This window comes from Sesamum indicum, linkage group LG5 (assembly GCF_000512975.1).
Source record: "Sesamum indicum cultivar Zhongzhi No. 13 linkage group LG5, S_indicum_v1.0, whole genome shotgun sequence".
In the NCBI taxonomy this organism is placed as follows: Eukaryota; Viridiplantae; Streptophyta; class Magnoliopsida; order Lamiales; family Pedaliaceae; genus Sesamum; species Sesamum indicum.
In genome coordinates this window covers 440,183-455,973 of record NC_026149.1, presented here as the reverse complement: position 1 = coordinate 455,973, position 15,791 = coordinate 440,183, and the positions used below count along the sequence as shown (strand labels likewise).

General features: G+C 36.4%; 5 protein-coding genes and 1 non-coding gene across 7 annotated transcripts; 3 read left to right on the top strand and 3 right to left on the bottom strand.

Moving 5' to 3' along the window:
• Window positions 1,624-2,555, top strand: LOC105161396. Its single transcript, XM_011079065.2, has 3 exons — window positions 1,624-1,978; window positions 2,077-2,246; window positions 2,341-2,555. Exons 1-3 carry the CDS (start codon window positions 1,897-1,899, stop codon window positions 2,359-2,361), a joined length of 273 nt encoding a protein of 90 aa, XP_011077367.1. The 5' UTR covers window positions 1,624-1,896; the 3' UTR covers window positions 2,362-2,555.
• On the top strand, window positions 2,951-4,703 carry LOC105161395 (cell number regulator 8). Its single transcript, XM_011079064.2, has 3 exons — window positions 2,951-3,399; window positions 3,967-4,169; window positions 4,275-4,703. Exons 1-3 carry the CDS (start codon window positions 3,111-3,113, stop codon window positions 4,512-4,514), a joined length of 732 nt encoding a protein of 243 aa, XP_011077366.1. The 5' UTR covers window positions 2,951-3,110; the 3' UTR covers window positions 4,515-4,703.
• On the bottom strand, window positions 4,971-6,696 carry LOC105161394 (DNA-binding protein S1FA-like). Of its 2 annotated transcripts, none has more exons than XM_011079063.2 (2): window positions 6,524-6,696; window positions 4,971-5,411 (listed from the first exon to the last, which is right to left on the bottom strand). In XM_011079063.2, exons 1-2 carry the CDS (start codon window positions 6,557-6,559, stop codon window positions 5,196-5,198), a joined length of 252 nt encoding a protein of 83 aa, XP_011077365.1. In that variant the 5' UTR covers window positions 6,560-6,696; the 3' UTR covers window positions 4,971-5,195. The 2 variants fall into 2 exon arrangements, with proteins under 2 accessions (XP_011077365.1, XP_011077363.1); XM_011079061.2 differs by having other exon boundaries at window positions 6,519-6,677.
• LOC105161393 (L-type lectin-domain containing receptor kinase VIII.1) lies at window positions 8,789-11,444 on the bottom strand. The gene has a single exon (XM_011079060.2). It carries the CDS (start codon window positions 11,089-11,091, stop codon window positions 8,938-8,940), a length of 2,154 nt encoding a protein of 717 aa, XP_011077362.1. The 5' UTR covers window positions 11,092-11,444; the 3' UTR covers window positions 8,789-8,937.
• On the bottom strand, window positions 14,252-15,383 carry LOC105161392. The gene is made up of 2 exons (XM_011079059.2): window positions 15,043-15,383; window positions 14,252-14,935 (listed from the first exon to the last, which is right to left on the bottom strand). The coding sequence occupies exons 1-2, from the start codon at window positions 15,256-15,258 to the stop codon at window positions 14,405-14,407; spliced, it is 747 nt and encodes a 248-aa protein (XP_011077361.1). The 5' UTR covers window positions 15,259-15,383; the 3' UTR covers window positions 14,252-14,404.
• TRNAP-AGG lies at window positions 15,638-15,709 on the top strand. Its single transcript has one exon. It is a non-coding gene; the product is annotated as a tRNA-Pro (tRNA).

The following is a 15,791-nucleotide window of genomic DNA, read 5'->3' as shown; positions in this document are numbered from 1 at the left end:
CACAAAAGAAAAAAAAAGGAAAAGGAAATAATCATGAAAATACTATTAATTTATAATATAAATAAATAAACTTATAAACGGCCCATCTCCTAAAATTAGCAATTGCAGGCCCGTTCCGGAAAAGCCCAAAAAGAAGTAAAAAAAAAAAAAACACCCAATACCATCAATTTTCTAAAAAAGCAAATAAAACAAATTGAAAAATGGAGTCAGAATATTTGAGGCAAAATTTTATGGGATAATTATGATTTGTTTATAAAAGTCACTCTTTTCTTTTAAATAATTATATATAAACCTATTAAAAATATTAATATCATTTACACAAACCACCTTTATTTTTTAAAATACTATAAATCTACCCCAAAAATATTAATATTATTATATGAATTGTATTTACTTTTAAACTTTAAGAATGATTTTTTTAATTATAAAATAAATAGGAGTAATTTATAAATAGTTGGAATAAATATAATTATTTGAAATTTGATTGTTAGCTTAAAATTATAAAGTTAAAAAGAGGATGAATGAATATCCTTGAAACAAGACATATCCATCCAATCAATGCCTTTTATAACTGGGGGCCATTTCATACAGAAATATGACGTTACTTTCATTTGACCCCTTATTCTTATTACGTTGTCGGGGAAATATTTCAATTTGATATTTCACAAATTCTGTCATCGTCTCCTGCCCTCTTTCATATTCAAATTATTGTAACACTTCATTTGGTGATTTTCTGAGGAAAAATCAAAGAATTCTAAATGTATATATTCGACAAAAATTCCTATGAAGTGTGTTTTTGTGTTAGATTATGAAGGTGTGTAATAAATTTTATATAAGTTTATATCCAGACATGGAAGAGTAACTATTTATGCATATATTTGTTGCAGTGCATGCATTAAATATCCCAACTATAAGTGGTCACAACAAATTTATGATGTTTGCAACTCAATTTATTCTCTAATTTTTTATGGAAGCAATTACGATTTTATCATAATTTTGATGGGATTTGGATGCGTATTTTATAGTGAATTTTGGGAAAAAAGAATTACAAAGGTGACCACAAGTTGCAGTAAATTCCAAGAACACCACACAAGTGAATGATGATGGGCAGAAAAGGTCCATAATGTGGTGGCGTTTATTAGGCAGGAATTCTAAGATAGGCTTTTGTGTAGTGAAGTGGAGCCAAAGGGGGTGGTGTGTAGAGTGTAGGTGTCTCCTAAATGTTTTTTGATGTCCCTCCTCTAAGACCATTCCAAATTCCAATAATACACACATGGGACTGTCCATATCCCAATCCATTTCTTTTTAATTCTTGAAATCTGCATTCATATCAAAAATACATAAAGGGTAGTAAGCATGCAGCCTCACCTATTTAAGTTAACATTGCAGAGGTTGCAATTAATATTCATACATGTCTAAGATGATATGCAAAAGACTATATATCATTCACTTGGGCTAAGAATGTACTCATGACGGCTGACTTCACTTCCCCACAAGATGTAAGAGAATTTTCTAAAGAATAATGTTGAAAAATATGATTATATATGTATATATATCACACTATATATGACTTGTTTGTTGTCATGTTTAATTTGGCCACTAATAGCCCTTACTAATAATTTCCGTTTCCTTGGATTTGGCTACATCCAAACACTCTACAAAGCGGTGATCTCTCTACTTAAATGTTACAACTAAGCAGCACCATACCAGTCAGGTCGTCCTTGCAATCAATTGCTGTGCGGATGGCGACACTTTGAATTGCCAAACCCTCTCCCCAAACACTACCTTACCTTGGCTAGCTCTACTTCTTCCCCCAATCTCATCTCTCTCGGATTCAGACAACTAAAGAAACAAAAATTTAGTTTCTTAATTCCTGCAACTTCAATTTCGAATGCTATGGAGATGAAGAACAGTTGCATTGGCACTCTACTTCTCCTCCTCCTCCTCCTCCTCGTCGCCGTGCCGGCCTTCTCAATAGGTTATTCTCGACCCCCTTATGTTTCTTGGCTTCATTTTATTACACGAGATCATGCTTGATTATCGAAAAATATGTTATGATATATGGTGGTTTTGCAGGGAGATTGCATGCAAAAAATATGGGGACAGAGATTTACGACATTGATTACAGAGGTCCAGAGACCCACAGCTACATTCCACCACCGAATCGGGCCGGTCCCCGGCCCAGAATCCATTACCAGACCAGCATGGCCCGTCGGAGATCCAAACTCCGCAATGACAGACCGAATGTAAGAACAACTCTTGTTTACTTGCTGCTACCCCGATTACTAGCTACTGCTTGGTCTGATGAATTCTTGTTTTTTGATGGGGTTTTCGTTTCAGGGAAAGAAAATTGAGGTTTGATGAAAGGGCTCTGTAATGTTGTACTGTGACTAGTTTGGATGAAGATGCAGATTCAGATATCTTGTCTTTGTGATTTATAGTGTAATGTTTATTGCAAGCCATATATATGTAGGGGACTGTAATCATTCAACAGCTCTGTTTTGCATTTTATTACACAAAAATTTATGTTATATACTGGATTCTGGATTTTCCTTTTTCTTTGTAATTATTGCAATTTGTCTTATAAATAATTATCTCTCCATAATTCTCTCATTTCAAGAAATTAAAAAATTTTAAAAACAGAAATGACCCTTTTACATTTAGCCCATAAACTACATTGTTACTATTATTATTCAAGTACCAAGCTGATTTTCCAACACTCTTTTGAGCTCGAACATAAAACTGTATTTGTTAATTGGAAAACACCATTTCTTGATATTATTACAAAAAGGTGTGATTCTGGTAAAGACAGTGTAATTTCCAAAGTTAACGGGTTCTAATCTGTGTTATCTGTGACTAAGAAAATTCTGCGGTCCGCCACAAGGCTTTGTCATTCGAATTAAATAGTAATGAAAAAAACAAACCAATAAACAAAATAGTAATAAATTACAAGAGTCAGCATATGACAATCTGGGAGGCGAGAGAGAGCGCCTATCAAGAAAGCCCATCTCTCTATTTCGTCTTTGATATTTCCTACAAATATATGTATATATATATAACCACATTCCCACATTTTCTGAACTTTTATATATCTATTTTTTATTTCAAGAATGGCGAATTATGAGGAATCAAATCCCTTTTTACCAAAGCAAGAAAAAGAAGCAGGGATAAAGCATGAAACGAAATCCTCCACCAGTACTGGTACCAGCACCGCCAAGAACGGTGGACCTCCGCCTCCTCCTCCTCCGGCGGTGCCGGTGGGATGGACTGCGAATGGGCTTCCGGTGGGGGAGCCCGTGATGCACCGGGAGCCCCTGACGCAGAGGTCCCAATGGCACTCCCGCGTCTTCTCTTGTCTTGGAAGGAATGATGAGTTCTACAGCAGTGATCTCGAAGTTTGTGAGTTTTTCATTTTTTTTTTCCTTCCGTGAATTCCTTTTTCTCAGGTAGAAAATCAAGATTCGATTTTGATGCCTCAGGTCTTCGATTGCCTAGTGGCATGTTTGGGGGTCTCAATCCATTTACATTTCGGATATTGGACTTGTTTACTAATTCTTGATGTTTGTTATGCTGAAAACGCAATCCAGATAATTGATTTATATCTGGGATTGTAATGTACAGTTTTTTGCCTGGTTATGATGATGAAGAACTTGCAGTATATAATTACATTGGTTTATGTATTGGATGAAATTTTCAGTTAGAATAGCTTCATCACGAAGACTGTAGCAATTTTCCAGAAAATTCCTTTGGTTACTTTCAAATCAATTCCATAGCAAGTGTATTACACTCACCATGTAATTGATTACTTTCAACAATTACACTATAAGTGTATTACACTTATCTTATAATTTTCCGGTATGAACAAACGCAGTCTTGATTAGAATTTCCCATGGGATCGGAGTACTGTACGAATGGTGGTATGTAGGCTGTCTTCTTTTGGTGTTTGATAGTTGTGATGTTGAGCAGGTTTACTGGGTGCTGTGGCACCCTGTGTGCTCCACGGAAGCAATGTTGAGAGGCTTGGATATGCGCCTGGTATATTTGCTAATCAGTGCTTGCCTTACACTGGGCTTTACGTGATCGGAAGCTGCTTTTTTGGCTGGAACTGCCTTGCGCCCTGGTTCTCTTATCCCACCCGGACAGCCATCCGACGTAACTTTAACCTTGAGGTTAGCTATGTTCATATAATTTTGCATGTGTCTCATATAATTTACGTGAGATGCAATACTATTGTAAAGAAGTCTGAGCTACTGGGAATTTGATGGTTACAACAGGGAAACTGTGAGGAACTCGTGAGATCCTTTGGGTGTTGTGGGGGCTGTGGGATGGACGAGGTTCAGAACGAACACTGTGAAACCGCCTGTGACCTTGCTACCCATGTCTTCTGCCATCCGTGTGCGCTTTGTCAGGAAGCTCGTGAGCTGCGTAGGAGGCTTCCTCATCCTGGATTCATGGGTAAAGCCGTGATGGTCATGATTCCACCAGGGGGACAGACCATGGGCCGTGTGGCCTAATTAGCAATAATTAATGTTATGTTGCCAAGAGTTTCTGTCCGACTGCATTTCTGTAATATTATCTGATTGCTGAGGTTGACAATATAGTTATTATGTAGTTCGAAAACGTGCATACAAGTAAATTTTATGCATCCGAGTATAGGATACAGATACATCAACTGTTCTTAATAACTGGAATTGCCAAGTTTATCATTCAGATTGTTGCTATTCTGTTACTCTTTTAAGGTGTTTATGTTGTTCTTTCTATTGCTACTTAGGTTTATATGCAACTTAACTAATCTTTCTGGGGATAGCGAGCTCAAACAGTTCACCTGTCAAAGTCAGTTATAGCTCAACGACTATTGTTTGGATTGGATGCCTCATTTCAAGCTATAGAAGTCTTGTTTCAGAGCCTCAAACTGCTTAAGACTTGGTATAGAAACCATGAGCCTCAAATTGCAACTCAAAAGACAATCATGTTAGAATGACTTCAAATTAAAAAAGATATATAATTGTCTGATTCTCAAACAAAGACCTAGTTACCCTGTAAGAAACAAACCGCAGGTTTTTTCAGTCAGCTAGCAAAACAACAGGGCAGGCTCTAAACATCAAGTGCTGCAAAGATTCCTGATAAAGTTCAGAGAACACGAAGTATTTGAAAAACAGCAGCTCAATCTGTAAGGGGAACAACCCATCACTAATCTATTCTCCTGGCGCTGAGACCCCTTGCTTCAGTCTTTCCCTCTTCATCTTCTTCTTTGAGACGGGCTTCTTTTTCTTTGGAGGAAGAGTCTTTTGGGCATAAACGTACAACACGTAATTTCCCACAAGGAATAGCAAGATCAGTCCCCCAACAAGAAGCAAGACAATCAATCCAGGGTTGAATCCTTGGGCTTCAGCACCCCGGACCACATTTTTCTGTTAATCCAGAAGATGAAAAATAATAAATCGTAGTGTAGCAACCAGCCACAGGAAGGATCAGTTATATAACCACCGTTGTTCAGATTAAACTGAAGATGAATGATTTGTGTAATAGATTATAGCATGAAGAACTCAAGCCAAAGCATGTCTAGCCTCTTCCTTAAAAAAGAATGTCGTAACAAACTTATGGAAAAGAATTATAGGCGTATTAAATAAATAAGACTAGAGCAGAACTATTGATGATAAACTCTGGATCAACATCCATATATGAGGGTATTGAACTACAATTAACTCTGAAATTGATTCAATATTTGCTTAAGAACATAAAAATGACCACTCTATCCATTCCATTCAGTCAACCAAAGGAAATAAGCTAAATTCACTATTGAGAAATTTCTGTCGGCTAAAGAGCTCAATTTTGCAATCTCGAATTCTCCACGACAATGGCAAACTAACACATGTAAAGGGGTCATCGGAATATGCAAGTCCAAAGAGTGAGGGCATATTAGCTCAGGAGTCTCTCCATAGTCGTTAAATACATAAATCTCAGAAATCATTGTTTTATTCCTCTGAGCAACACAGACAGTAAAAAAGCCCATTTGTTATAAACATAGTGAAAGTATTATACTAAACTCTTGAAAGAATAGCTCCATTTTCTTCTATAGAAAATCGATATTTCTCACAAACACATTACTTTGATTAATTTCTTAGCAGTTTACATCAGAAGCAAATGCAGAATAAATCTTCTTTACCCTTTTCCTCAAAAAAATCCAGGTTCCAGGAATAGCCTTAACTAGAACAAATGATAAGGTGAAATAAAAATCCAATCTAAATCCAGCAAATAAAACCACACCACGAAGCAATCAGATTCCAGCTGATTATCGATAAATATAAAACCTTTTCCTTCAGAAAATCAAATGCATGCAAAAAACAAAAAAAAAAAAAAACACAGCATCAATCGTCCATCTATAACATTTTCACAAAACCCTAGATCAAACGAATAAAACAACTAAAATCCACTCGAGAACAGAACAGATCTAGCAAAATCAAGATACAACTGAAATTAGATCCAAAGAAAACGGAAACAAATAAATAAATAAATACCATACGATCAAACGACGGAGGCACACGATCGAACTCAGCATCTGGTTCGTAATCCATCGCACCTTTTTTCTTGAGAAATTTTAAATAGAAAAAAGAAGTAGATAAATTGAAAGATCCGCAACGCGAGAAATTGAAGATTATTGCGAGAGTGTGTAGGCCAGGGTCTTTACTTTGACGAGTGTTTCTTGTAGCTCGGTAGCAGAGACCAAAATTTCTAATTAGACCATCCATTTTCTCTTATTTACGAATTAACCCAATTCCGCCGTTTAAGCCCAAACAACACACTAAAACTTATGCAGCCCAAGCCCAAGTATATCAATTAATGAATCAAACTTGCATAAAAATTTTCACCCTGCTCTCCTGTTTGATTCGATTAGCAAAAAAAATAATAATATTTTTAAAATATCAAACTAGTCGAGCTTGACTCTTGTCTGATCTAAAATTTATTTGAACTTGATTCGATTAATATCAAACCATGCTAGAAAATAATTTTCCAACTCGACAATAATTTAAATTTTTTTTAATAATAATGTATTGCGCTCGACTCGACTCGTTTACATCACCGTTTAAATATTATGAATTATGAAACAAAATTAATTTAAATAAAAGGGAGATGGAGTGACAAGGGACATGACGTTGAATTATAATTAAAAAGAATAATTATTAAAAATTGTGAGTGAATTATAATTAAAAAGAATAATGATTAAAGATTGTGAGTGTGATAATAAAGTGGGTTAATTATGAGTTAGGGAATGGAGGCAAAGGCAAAAAGTCCAAAAAACAATCAGCACATCCCAGATCACTTGCTCTGCAGTCAGCTCTCTATGTACGGGAGTGCATGGGACAAGATTCTTGATGGAACTTGTGTGCATGTGCACTCCACTCCCTCAAATATCCATATTTACATTATACATCGCGCTAAACTATTTTTTATTTATTTTTTTATATATCAACTTTCATATTTTTAAATAATAAAAATTATTTTTTTAAGAGGTATTTATTTTATCTCTTTCCTATGCTCCAAATACTCTCTTTTAAAATTATTTATATTTATACCATAATTATTTTAATTATGTGTTGTACACATAAATCGAATGTGCTATATACAAGTATGACTTTGGAGGCAACTTGTGCTTCTAAGTCATGAAAGAATTCGAGCTTCGATCCTAGGTCGTGCATTCATAAAGTACGATCCGGGAATAATTTGGATAAAACCCCAGTTATAGTCCTCCAATACATAAGTAAAGATCGTTCCGATGTAAAACTCATGATAAGCAATACGTTTCTCACTTGCTTACCTGGCATTTGTACGAGTAGGCTATTTGTAGTTGGTGTTCACTTGAACTTATCACATCAATCCGCATGTTTTATTGGTAGCTCTGAACTCATAATAGATCCAACGGTCAAATTAGTGACGACATCATCAAACACGTCATATTAATTGATGTGTTTCATCAATTATCTTGAATTCGTAATTAGTCGAACAATCTATTGGAGTCATGATATCACCCGATCTTAAACTAGAGATCCCGATAGGTTGAATTTTTCGAAGTTACGACATCAACCAACCATAAATTAGAGATCCTGATTGGTTGGGTTTTTCGAAGTTTCGAACGATAATATTTTAGTAATTTCATATATATGACAAGGTTACCATATCATCTATACTTATTTATTGTGAATTATAATTAGTAAACAGATCATCTATACTCTGAAACGTATGCACAAGAATCTTTTGCAGTAGATGCAAAGCAAAGTGGAAAAGCCCACAAAAAAATGGGCACCTTTTACAGTAAAATCCAAAGCAGAAAACCGTAGAAAAGTCCAATAATACCTGCTAATAAATAAACATGTTTCTCTTTCTGCCAATTATTCTACTCTCTCACACTTTACCAGACTTGTACTCTAAAACACATGTTACGTGTGAAAGCAACCGCAGAACAACTGATTGCAAGAAAATGACTACCATACACCATTTCCATTTGTCCCCCTCTCCATAACTATAATAATCATTCACCTCTTTTTTCTCGCATTATCAACTGTCATTCAGAAATTTTTTATCAAATTAGGCTTGATTCAGCCAAGCAAATTACGTGGTTAAAATATCATATTTATTATGTGATTGATCACTAGTATTATATATCAATTATACAATAAGTATTTTATACTTACTATATAATTAATTTAAATTTGATCAAATTTGATTTGAGTTAAAATTCCTCTAATTGAGATGGGGGAGGAGTTGATTATTTAGAATTTAGGATTCCATGTTGTCGCAAGAAGATGTTTATTTAGTACATAGGCATGTAAGTTATTCGTGTTACATGCATAGAATTATAAATCAATGAATATATATGTCGTAATAAATAAAAACATATAATCCGGGTGCGAGAATCTCATAGCAAAATTGGAGTTTTGTTTATACGAAGTCTGGACCGCCGCCTGCGGCGGCATAGAGACTGGATTCCGACGAGGTGGTGGAGATTGTGATCATGCCATTCAAGTCGGAGACGCTGTCTTGCAGGGTCATTAGGAGCTGAGATGTGCTGAAATTCATAGTTGGCTTGGCTCTCGGGACAATAGGGATTTCGGACTCCCCCACCAGCATTTGGACCACACCCCGCATCGTGGGTCTAGCCATGGGGTCAGGGTTCGAGCAAGCCAGCCCAACCAATAGGACCTTCCTCATCTCCCCCTCATCGAACTCATTCCTAAGTCTTGGATCAGCCGCCATCATCAACCTCTCTTCCCTATGCAAACTCCACACCCATTCCACTAAATTAGTACTCACCCCGACGCCCGAGAACTCCTTCTCAATCGGCCTTCGCCCGCTCGCCACCTCCAGCACAACCGCCCCATAGCTGAACACGTCGGTTTTATCAGTGGCCCGACCGGTTAACAAGTACTCGGGAGCTAAGTAGCCCATTGTGCCTGCGGCCACCGTGGCATCGGGGGATTTGTCGTGCTCTATTTGCCTTGCTAGCCCGAAATCTCCTAATCTTGCATTGAACCCTTCATCTAACATAATGTTGCTGGTCTTGATGTCTCTGTGAATCACTTGATTTTCACATTCTTGATGCAAATACGCTAAAGCCGATGCCACACCTAGCAAAATCTTTCGCCTATGAGGCCATGGCAATACCGTCCTCGACTCGAACAATGCCTTGTCTAGACTCCCATTTGACATCAAATCATAAACTAAGAGAATTTCACCTTTCTCATGGCACCAACCTTGAAGCCTAACTAGGTTTCTATGTCTAAGGGATCCAATTATCGACAATTCGGACAAGAACTCTGCCTTCCCCTGTCCGCTATGACTACACCTCTTCACGGCCACAGTGTCGCCGGTGGCTGGCAAGTTGCCCTTATAAACCGTCCCAAACGCTCCGTTCCCAATGATCCGATTGGAATCGAATCCTTTGGTAGCAAATTTTAGCTCCTTATAGCTGAATTCTTTCGGCATTTTGATCACATCATAAGCCAAAGTCTCCGAGTTTTTGTCATTCTTGGATTTCTTATGGTACGCCCATATAAATGCCAGAGCACAAAGTGCAACGAAAAACGCACTGGCGATTACCACTCCGACGACGGTGCCGGCACCTTTTCTGCATAACTGGTTGTGACAATTCCCACTACTTTCCTTTCCGTGCGACGTGGAACTTCTGTTGTCAGCCTCAGGGGCGAGAGAGGGTGGTGCCAGGTAGGCTGTGTCCGCCGTTGGGTTCATCAGAATACCCCCCGCCGGCGGTGATCCCGACGGAGACACCGGATTATGACTCGGATTTTCATCAAAAGACGAGCTAAAATTCCACCAGTGTATGGTGTGAATTTCTGTGCTCCCTTGAGTAGACCCTGAGAACCCAACAAACATGACATCGTTCATTATGTAGTCATCAAGATCGAAAGTGGCTGATATAATGGGCTCTTCGGGCTTCAAATTCGAATACGATACGTAAACTTTGATAGCCCGACCTGGCCCGGAATAATCAACCCATGAATTGACCAGGTTGCCGCTTTTCAAATCAACACTTACAGTTTCCAAATCACCAACCTCGGCAGAAACCATTGAGTTCAGATCCAAGCCCACGTGATTTCCGTTTATGTCCTTGAATTCAACGTCCATTAGAGTGTCAAACTCCACGGCGACGACACCCTTTGGAGCTCCCTTCGCGTCCATGATCCCCAAAAACCCGCCGGCGTCACCGACGAACTCGTCATCCGGCGAGATGACAAAAGCCAAGCCCCCACCAATGGAGGAGGGGTTCAAATTCGTAACGGAGAAGGAGAATGACGTCGAGAAACTAGCCGGTGACTGAACCCCAGCCCGCCGGAATTTGACGGGCTTTGAGTACAAAACCTTTCCAGAACCAGAGTTCGGAACACCGAGATCTCGCGTAAGCCTCACACTCCCGTTGCTCAAGTGGGCGTCCCCGAGGAGCTTCAGGCTGGAGAGCGTCAACGAACCGAAGTCGAATTCCGTCGCCCTCAACGCATTACCGGAAAAAAAGGAAAACAAAACAAAACTCGCTACGAAAACCGAACCAAAAGAAAAGCCGCCGGAAAGTGACATCATGGCTGCAATACAGAGCAACCAATCAGAGAACAAGGCCGTGTTTGCTTGTTTCTCTTCTCAAAAAGTTCAAGAAGCAGACCAGAGGAAATCAGAAGAGAGAGTGAGTGTGAAGGGAGGTGTTGGGAGAGAAGAGGAGAAGACATGTGGAGACCACGTGGTGATCCAGCGGCGGTAAAGAGATTCTTGCAGTTCCGACGTGAGCAGTTTTGGTGGTGGTGTTCTTACCGGGAAGGATATGAAGATTGGAAGGGTATATTTGGGATTTGAAGAAATTGGATTTTACGTAGGGACAGGCGTTGGAATTATTGTCTTAATTTTTGGTGTAACCGATGAGTAATGGTAAGACCTCCATAAGTAATGTCCTTTTGTTGAAAAAAAAATACACGTAGTAGGGGGTATAGAGACTGTACTGTACGTGTATATATTTGGATAATTACAGTAAATCTATACCAATCATTTAAAAAATTATGGATACTGTCCTGAATTGTCAAATAACATATTCATTCTATTAACCTCAATTAAGTTTTTATTCAATTTTTTTTGGTGAACTATCTTAAATGTTTTTTTATATTATAAATTATAATTTTATATATTTTTTAGATTTTTTAAATTTTTTTTACTTTATTCTTCCTCATTTTTCTTTCACATTTTTCAAAGAAAAATATTAACAAGGACAAAATAGTAATTTCTACCTCAACGTCTAAAGACGACATAATTATTTTTCATTCTATTGGAATATTTATAATTTTTTAAATAATAAATAATTTTTTTTAATTATGACAAAAGTCAAGGGCCGTAGCTATAGTTTACCCAAAATATTTATAATTTTAAATAAGTGATAGATTTTAGATAAATAAAAATTTGGACACAAAAATTAGAAGTCACGAGTATTTATTATGAAAATACCAAAAAATTTAATTGCCAACAGGACGTGTCTAATTGATATTTAGTACACTAAATAGTTAGATGATCATTATATGTTTTATTTTTAATAAATAAAAGAATAGGTAATAATTATCCATTACATTCAGACAATAAATAGCATGCCTTTACTACTTTTTGTATTACTATGGATGCATGATTTAAGGTTAGGTGCAATGGCTCTTCACTCTTCACCAAAGTTTTCCTAAACGGGACCCGCAATTTAAGACCCTTTTATAGGGATTTGTTAGTTTAATTCGTATTCTATTTTTTATTTTATTTTAAATATATATATCATATTTATAAAAATAATTAAATAAAATAAATAATATAATTTTTTTACACGTAATGTTAATATATTACAGTTAAAATAGAAAACATAATAGACTTCAAAAAAAAAAAAGAATTCATCCACTTTTTCAACTGTGAAATGCAGAAAATGAAAAGACAAGTGCAGTGGACTCATGCTCTGTGAATAGTAGGTATTGCTTCTATTGTAATAATTGGTGTTGGTTAAATTATTATAATTGTCTTTGTTATATATTGACATCCGACAAGAATGATTGTAATCAATTTTTTGCTCGAATCAGGTTTTGCCTAATTAAATTAAATCAATATACTTATTATGTGATTGGTCATTTTTTCTAAATTGTATATCGATCAAATAATATATTACACTTGCTATATAAGTAGTTCATGTTCGGCTAAAATCGGATGCGGATTAAAATTTCCACATATATTCCTTTGTTAATTTAAATTGATTTAGTATTAAAAAATACTATAAAAATTATTGATGAGTTTTAAATTTTTTATTGATTGTCGACATAATAATATCGTGAGGCTTGGGTAATAATGTTGGTGAGCTAGAAACTCCGATTGCCCAATTAAGTTAAAAGTTTGAGCTTTCATCTTTACACCAATTTTTCAGAAATAATTATGGTTTCATCATAACTTTATAATTAATAAAATATTATTAAAAAAGTGATATTTGTGGGTGTCGTGTAATAATCTACATTAGTGTTTTGTTTTATGATTAAAGAAACTTCTTTTTTTTTTTTAATTTAATGAATACATCCGTATAACTCTAAATATTTTATAAATACTCAAAAAAAAAAAAAAAATCTACCTTCGATAAGATTTGAATTCATGATCTCAAATTTATTTATGGGACATCAAACTCAGCCTAAAATATGTTTGTTTTACGGTATCTTATTGTACTAAATCGAACATTATAAATCAGTGATCCACAACTCCTATATTTAAACGAAAATTTAATAATTAAGCATTAAGACAAGAATTTTGATGGTAGGATTAATGGTGTAATAAGCACGCAAAGGAGTTTGTGTTTTAACTTTGTTGTTTGCGAGTGTTCCTATTTAATGGTTATCATCTCAATTAACATCATATTACCATAATCATGTCTCCTTCAAGAGTCGTATATATGGGTAAGGGCCCCACTACCCACTGAAAATCACCAATGTCTATAAGATGTTGGTGCAATCTTGTCCGTCCGTTAAAAATTAAATCCGCATATACAATAAATTAGAGGTAATTATATATTTATTTAATGTTAAAGTTGACTGATGAATTCATAATTAGTTGAGTCATATATTTAATTTACCACTGAAAATAATGAGGGGGGTGCTTTGTGAATGATCATATTACTAACTGAGGCCTCTGGATCACTTTGGAAAGCCCAATACTAGTCCAGCCAAGCCCATTGGTCTTTCTGTATCATACCGTCCACGGTCCAGCCCAATGTTAGGCCCATACCAATAATTAATCAAAGACAAATAATGGTAGCCCAAGAAGCGAAGTTTTGACTACATAATACTCACAAATTTAGAATAAATTACAACATGGTTTCTCAATATCTCTTATAATTACAAATATCTTTTCATTATTTGAAAAATTATGAATATCCCCGAAATTAAAGACCGTTTAACAAATACCGTCTATAATGAATTGTTACAAGAAAGTATTTGCTAGATAATAGTTCATACCAAAAGTTTTCGTACAACGAGAGAATATTGTAATTATGAAAAACTTTAAAGTAGCCCGTTGTAATTTACCCCACGAATTTATTTGATTATGATCAAAACTTGATTCGTACTAAAAATTTTCATATACCTTATTTCTCTAGCCTGATTCGATTTTTTATTTCATATTTTGTTGAATTTTTTATTCCATTTAATATATCCGGGTCACATGTATAATTTTTTTTTTAAAATAAAATAAATGAAACAATTTTTGTGTATATTATCTGAAATAAAAGAAGCAGGAGAACTTGGAGTAGGAAAAGCAATCAGGTTTGAAGGCATCCTAATCACAAACATCACTGTCGCCTTCCAAGATGTGTTGGAGAAGACATTGATGAAAAATGGAGGTGACGTCAAGATTGTTGGTGAATGGCTGATGCAACAGTGCGAGCCCAATCCTTCAAATGTTTCTTCATATCCTCAGTAGTAGAAACTCTTGGAATTCTCAAGTTGAGTAATGGAGAATCAGGTGTTTTCATCAGCCACGCTTCAGACAAATACGGCCTCATCATCATCATCATTGTCTCATTTTTCTCTTCAACATTATTATCAGTATGATCATCATGGGTGAATCCGAACCCATCCCATGATGAATCATCTTTGTCCTTAGACGTCTTATTACATGACTCGATCCTCTGCAATCCTGGGACTAAGTTCATCACGCGTTGGCTCATGTTCTCTTTCTTGAAAGTGAATCCCAAATCCATGAAACCCTTTACTTCCTCAAGTTCAAGCTCCGCCAAGCTCTTGCAGCTCATGCTTTTCTGCAATCTCCCTGCTGAGGAAACGGATTGTTTTCGAGCTGAGACTGGTAGTGAAGACAAATCATGATCAGAATCCTTATCATGATCACTTTCTTGAAAGAAGCTGCAGCCGGCCTCATCCTTAAACATTGTCATAATCACAAACAGCAACGTAATTCAACAATATTGAGATGGGATTTATGAGAGTTACATAGAGGGATTAGTGGGCATATATAGTTTTTGCTTACCTGTGAATGCGTAGTAGTTATTACAGAAGCTAAAGATGAGGTTTCTTGGTGTGGGAGTTGTGATTCTTGGGAGCAGTTTCTTGGTGATTCTGAGATGGGCAAGGGTGTGATGGGGCCAAGAGATAAGGAGTGTTTGGAGAAAAGAATAGTTTGGTTAAACCAGAGGCAATCCATGGCCCCAAACAGGCATACGGCCTCAAAGTTTTCTGCAGCCATCTGATGTGTGCGTGGTTGGTTAGGGTATGAAGATAGAAGGATGATGGGATGAGGGGCTGTAGTTGTAGAGGTAGTACATAAAGGAGGAATGAAGAAGTGAAGAATTGTGGAACCTTATCAGTTATTCTCCACAAAGTACTTCACATGTTAAATGACTACTCTGGGCATGCAAAAGCTGAAAAAGACAAGATTCTTGGCAACATCTGATGCACAACTTTTTAACTATGGATATGGAAAACCTCATGTTTAGTTACTTATGTGATGATTTCACATCATTTTCTACTTTTGTTTATCAAGCATTTTAAATCCTACAAGTAATTGTATGTGGAGAAGTTCCACCAAGAGGATGAGCATGTAGTCGAATTGTAATAAACAAATCGGGCATTTGGTCTAGTGGTATGATTCTCGCTTAGGGTGCGAGAGGTCCCGAGTTCAATTCTCGGAATGCCCCCAAATAGTTTTACATGTGTATTTATAGCCCAACATTCTTTGGTGAAAGAGGGTTAAAACGAAGTCCATGAATTGGGGCCGCA

Bases quoted from the DNA above. Each gene is read 5' to 3' on its own strand.
- LOC105161396 (XM_011079065.2), top strand. From the start codon at position 1,897: ATGGAGATGAAGAACAGTTGCATTGGCACTCTACTTCTCCTCCTCCTC. The intron at 1,979-2,076 runs GTTATTCTCGAC...GTGGTTTTGCAG, and splicing joins CGTGCCGGCCTTCTCAATAG to GGAGATTGCATGCAAAAAAT. The intron at 2,247-2,340 runs GTAAGAACAACT...TTTTCGTTTCAG, and splicing joins TCCGCAATGACAGACCGAAT to GGAAAGAAAATTGAGGTTTG.
- LOC105161393 (XM_011079060.2), bottom strand. From the start codon at position 11,091: ATGATGTCACTTTCCGGCGGCTTTTCTTTTGGTTCGGTTTTCGTAGCG.
- LOC105161392 (XM_011079059.2), bottom strand. From the start codon at position 15,258: ATGGCTGCAGAAAACTTTGAGGCCGTATGCCTGTTTGGGGCCATGGAT. The intron at 14,936-15,042 runs GTAAGCAAAAAC...ACAATGTTTAAG, and splicing joins TAACTACTACGCATTCACAG to GATGAGGCCGGCTGCAGCTT.
- LOC105161395 (XM_011079064.2), top strand. From the start codon at position 3,111: ATGGCGAATTATGAGGAATCAAATCCCTTTTTACCAAAGCAAGAAAAA. The intron at 3,400-3,966 runs GTGAGTTTTTCA...GATGTTGAGCAG, and splicing joins CAGCAGTGATCTCGAAGTTT to GTTTACTGGGTGCTGTGGCA. The intron at 4,170-4,274 runs GTTAGCTATGTT...TGGTTACAACAG, and splicing joins GACGTAACTTTAACCTTGAG to GGAAACTGTGAGGAACTCGT.
- LOC105161394 (XM_011079061.2), bottom strand. From the start codon at position 6,575: ATGGATTACGAACCAGATGCTGAGTTCGATCGTGTGCCTCCGTCGTTT. The intron at 5,412-6,518 runs GTATTTATTTAT...CTGGATTAACAG, and splicing joins CTCCGTCGTTTGATCGTATG to AAAAATGTGGTCCGGGGTGC.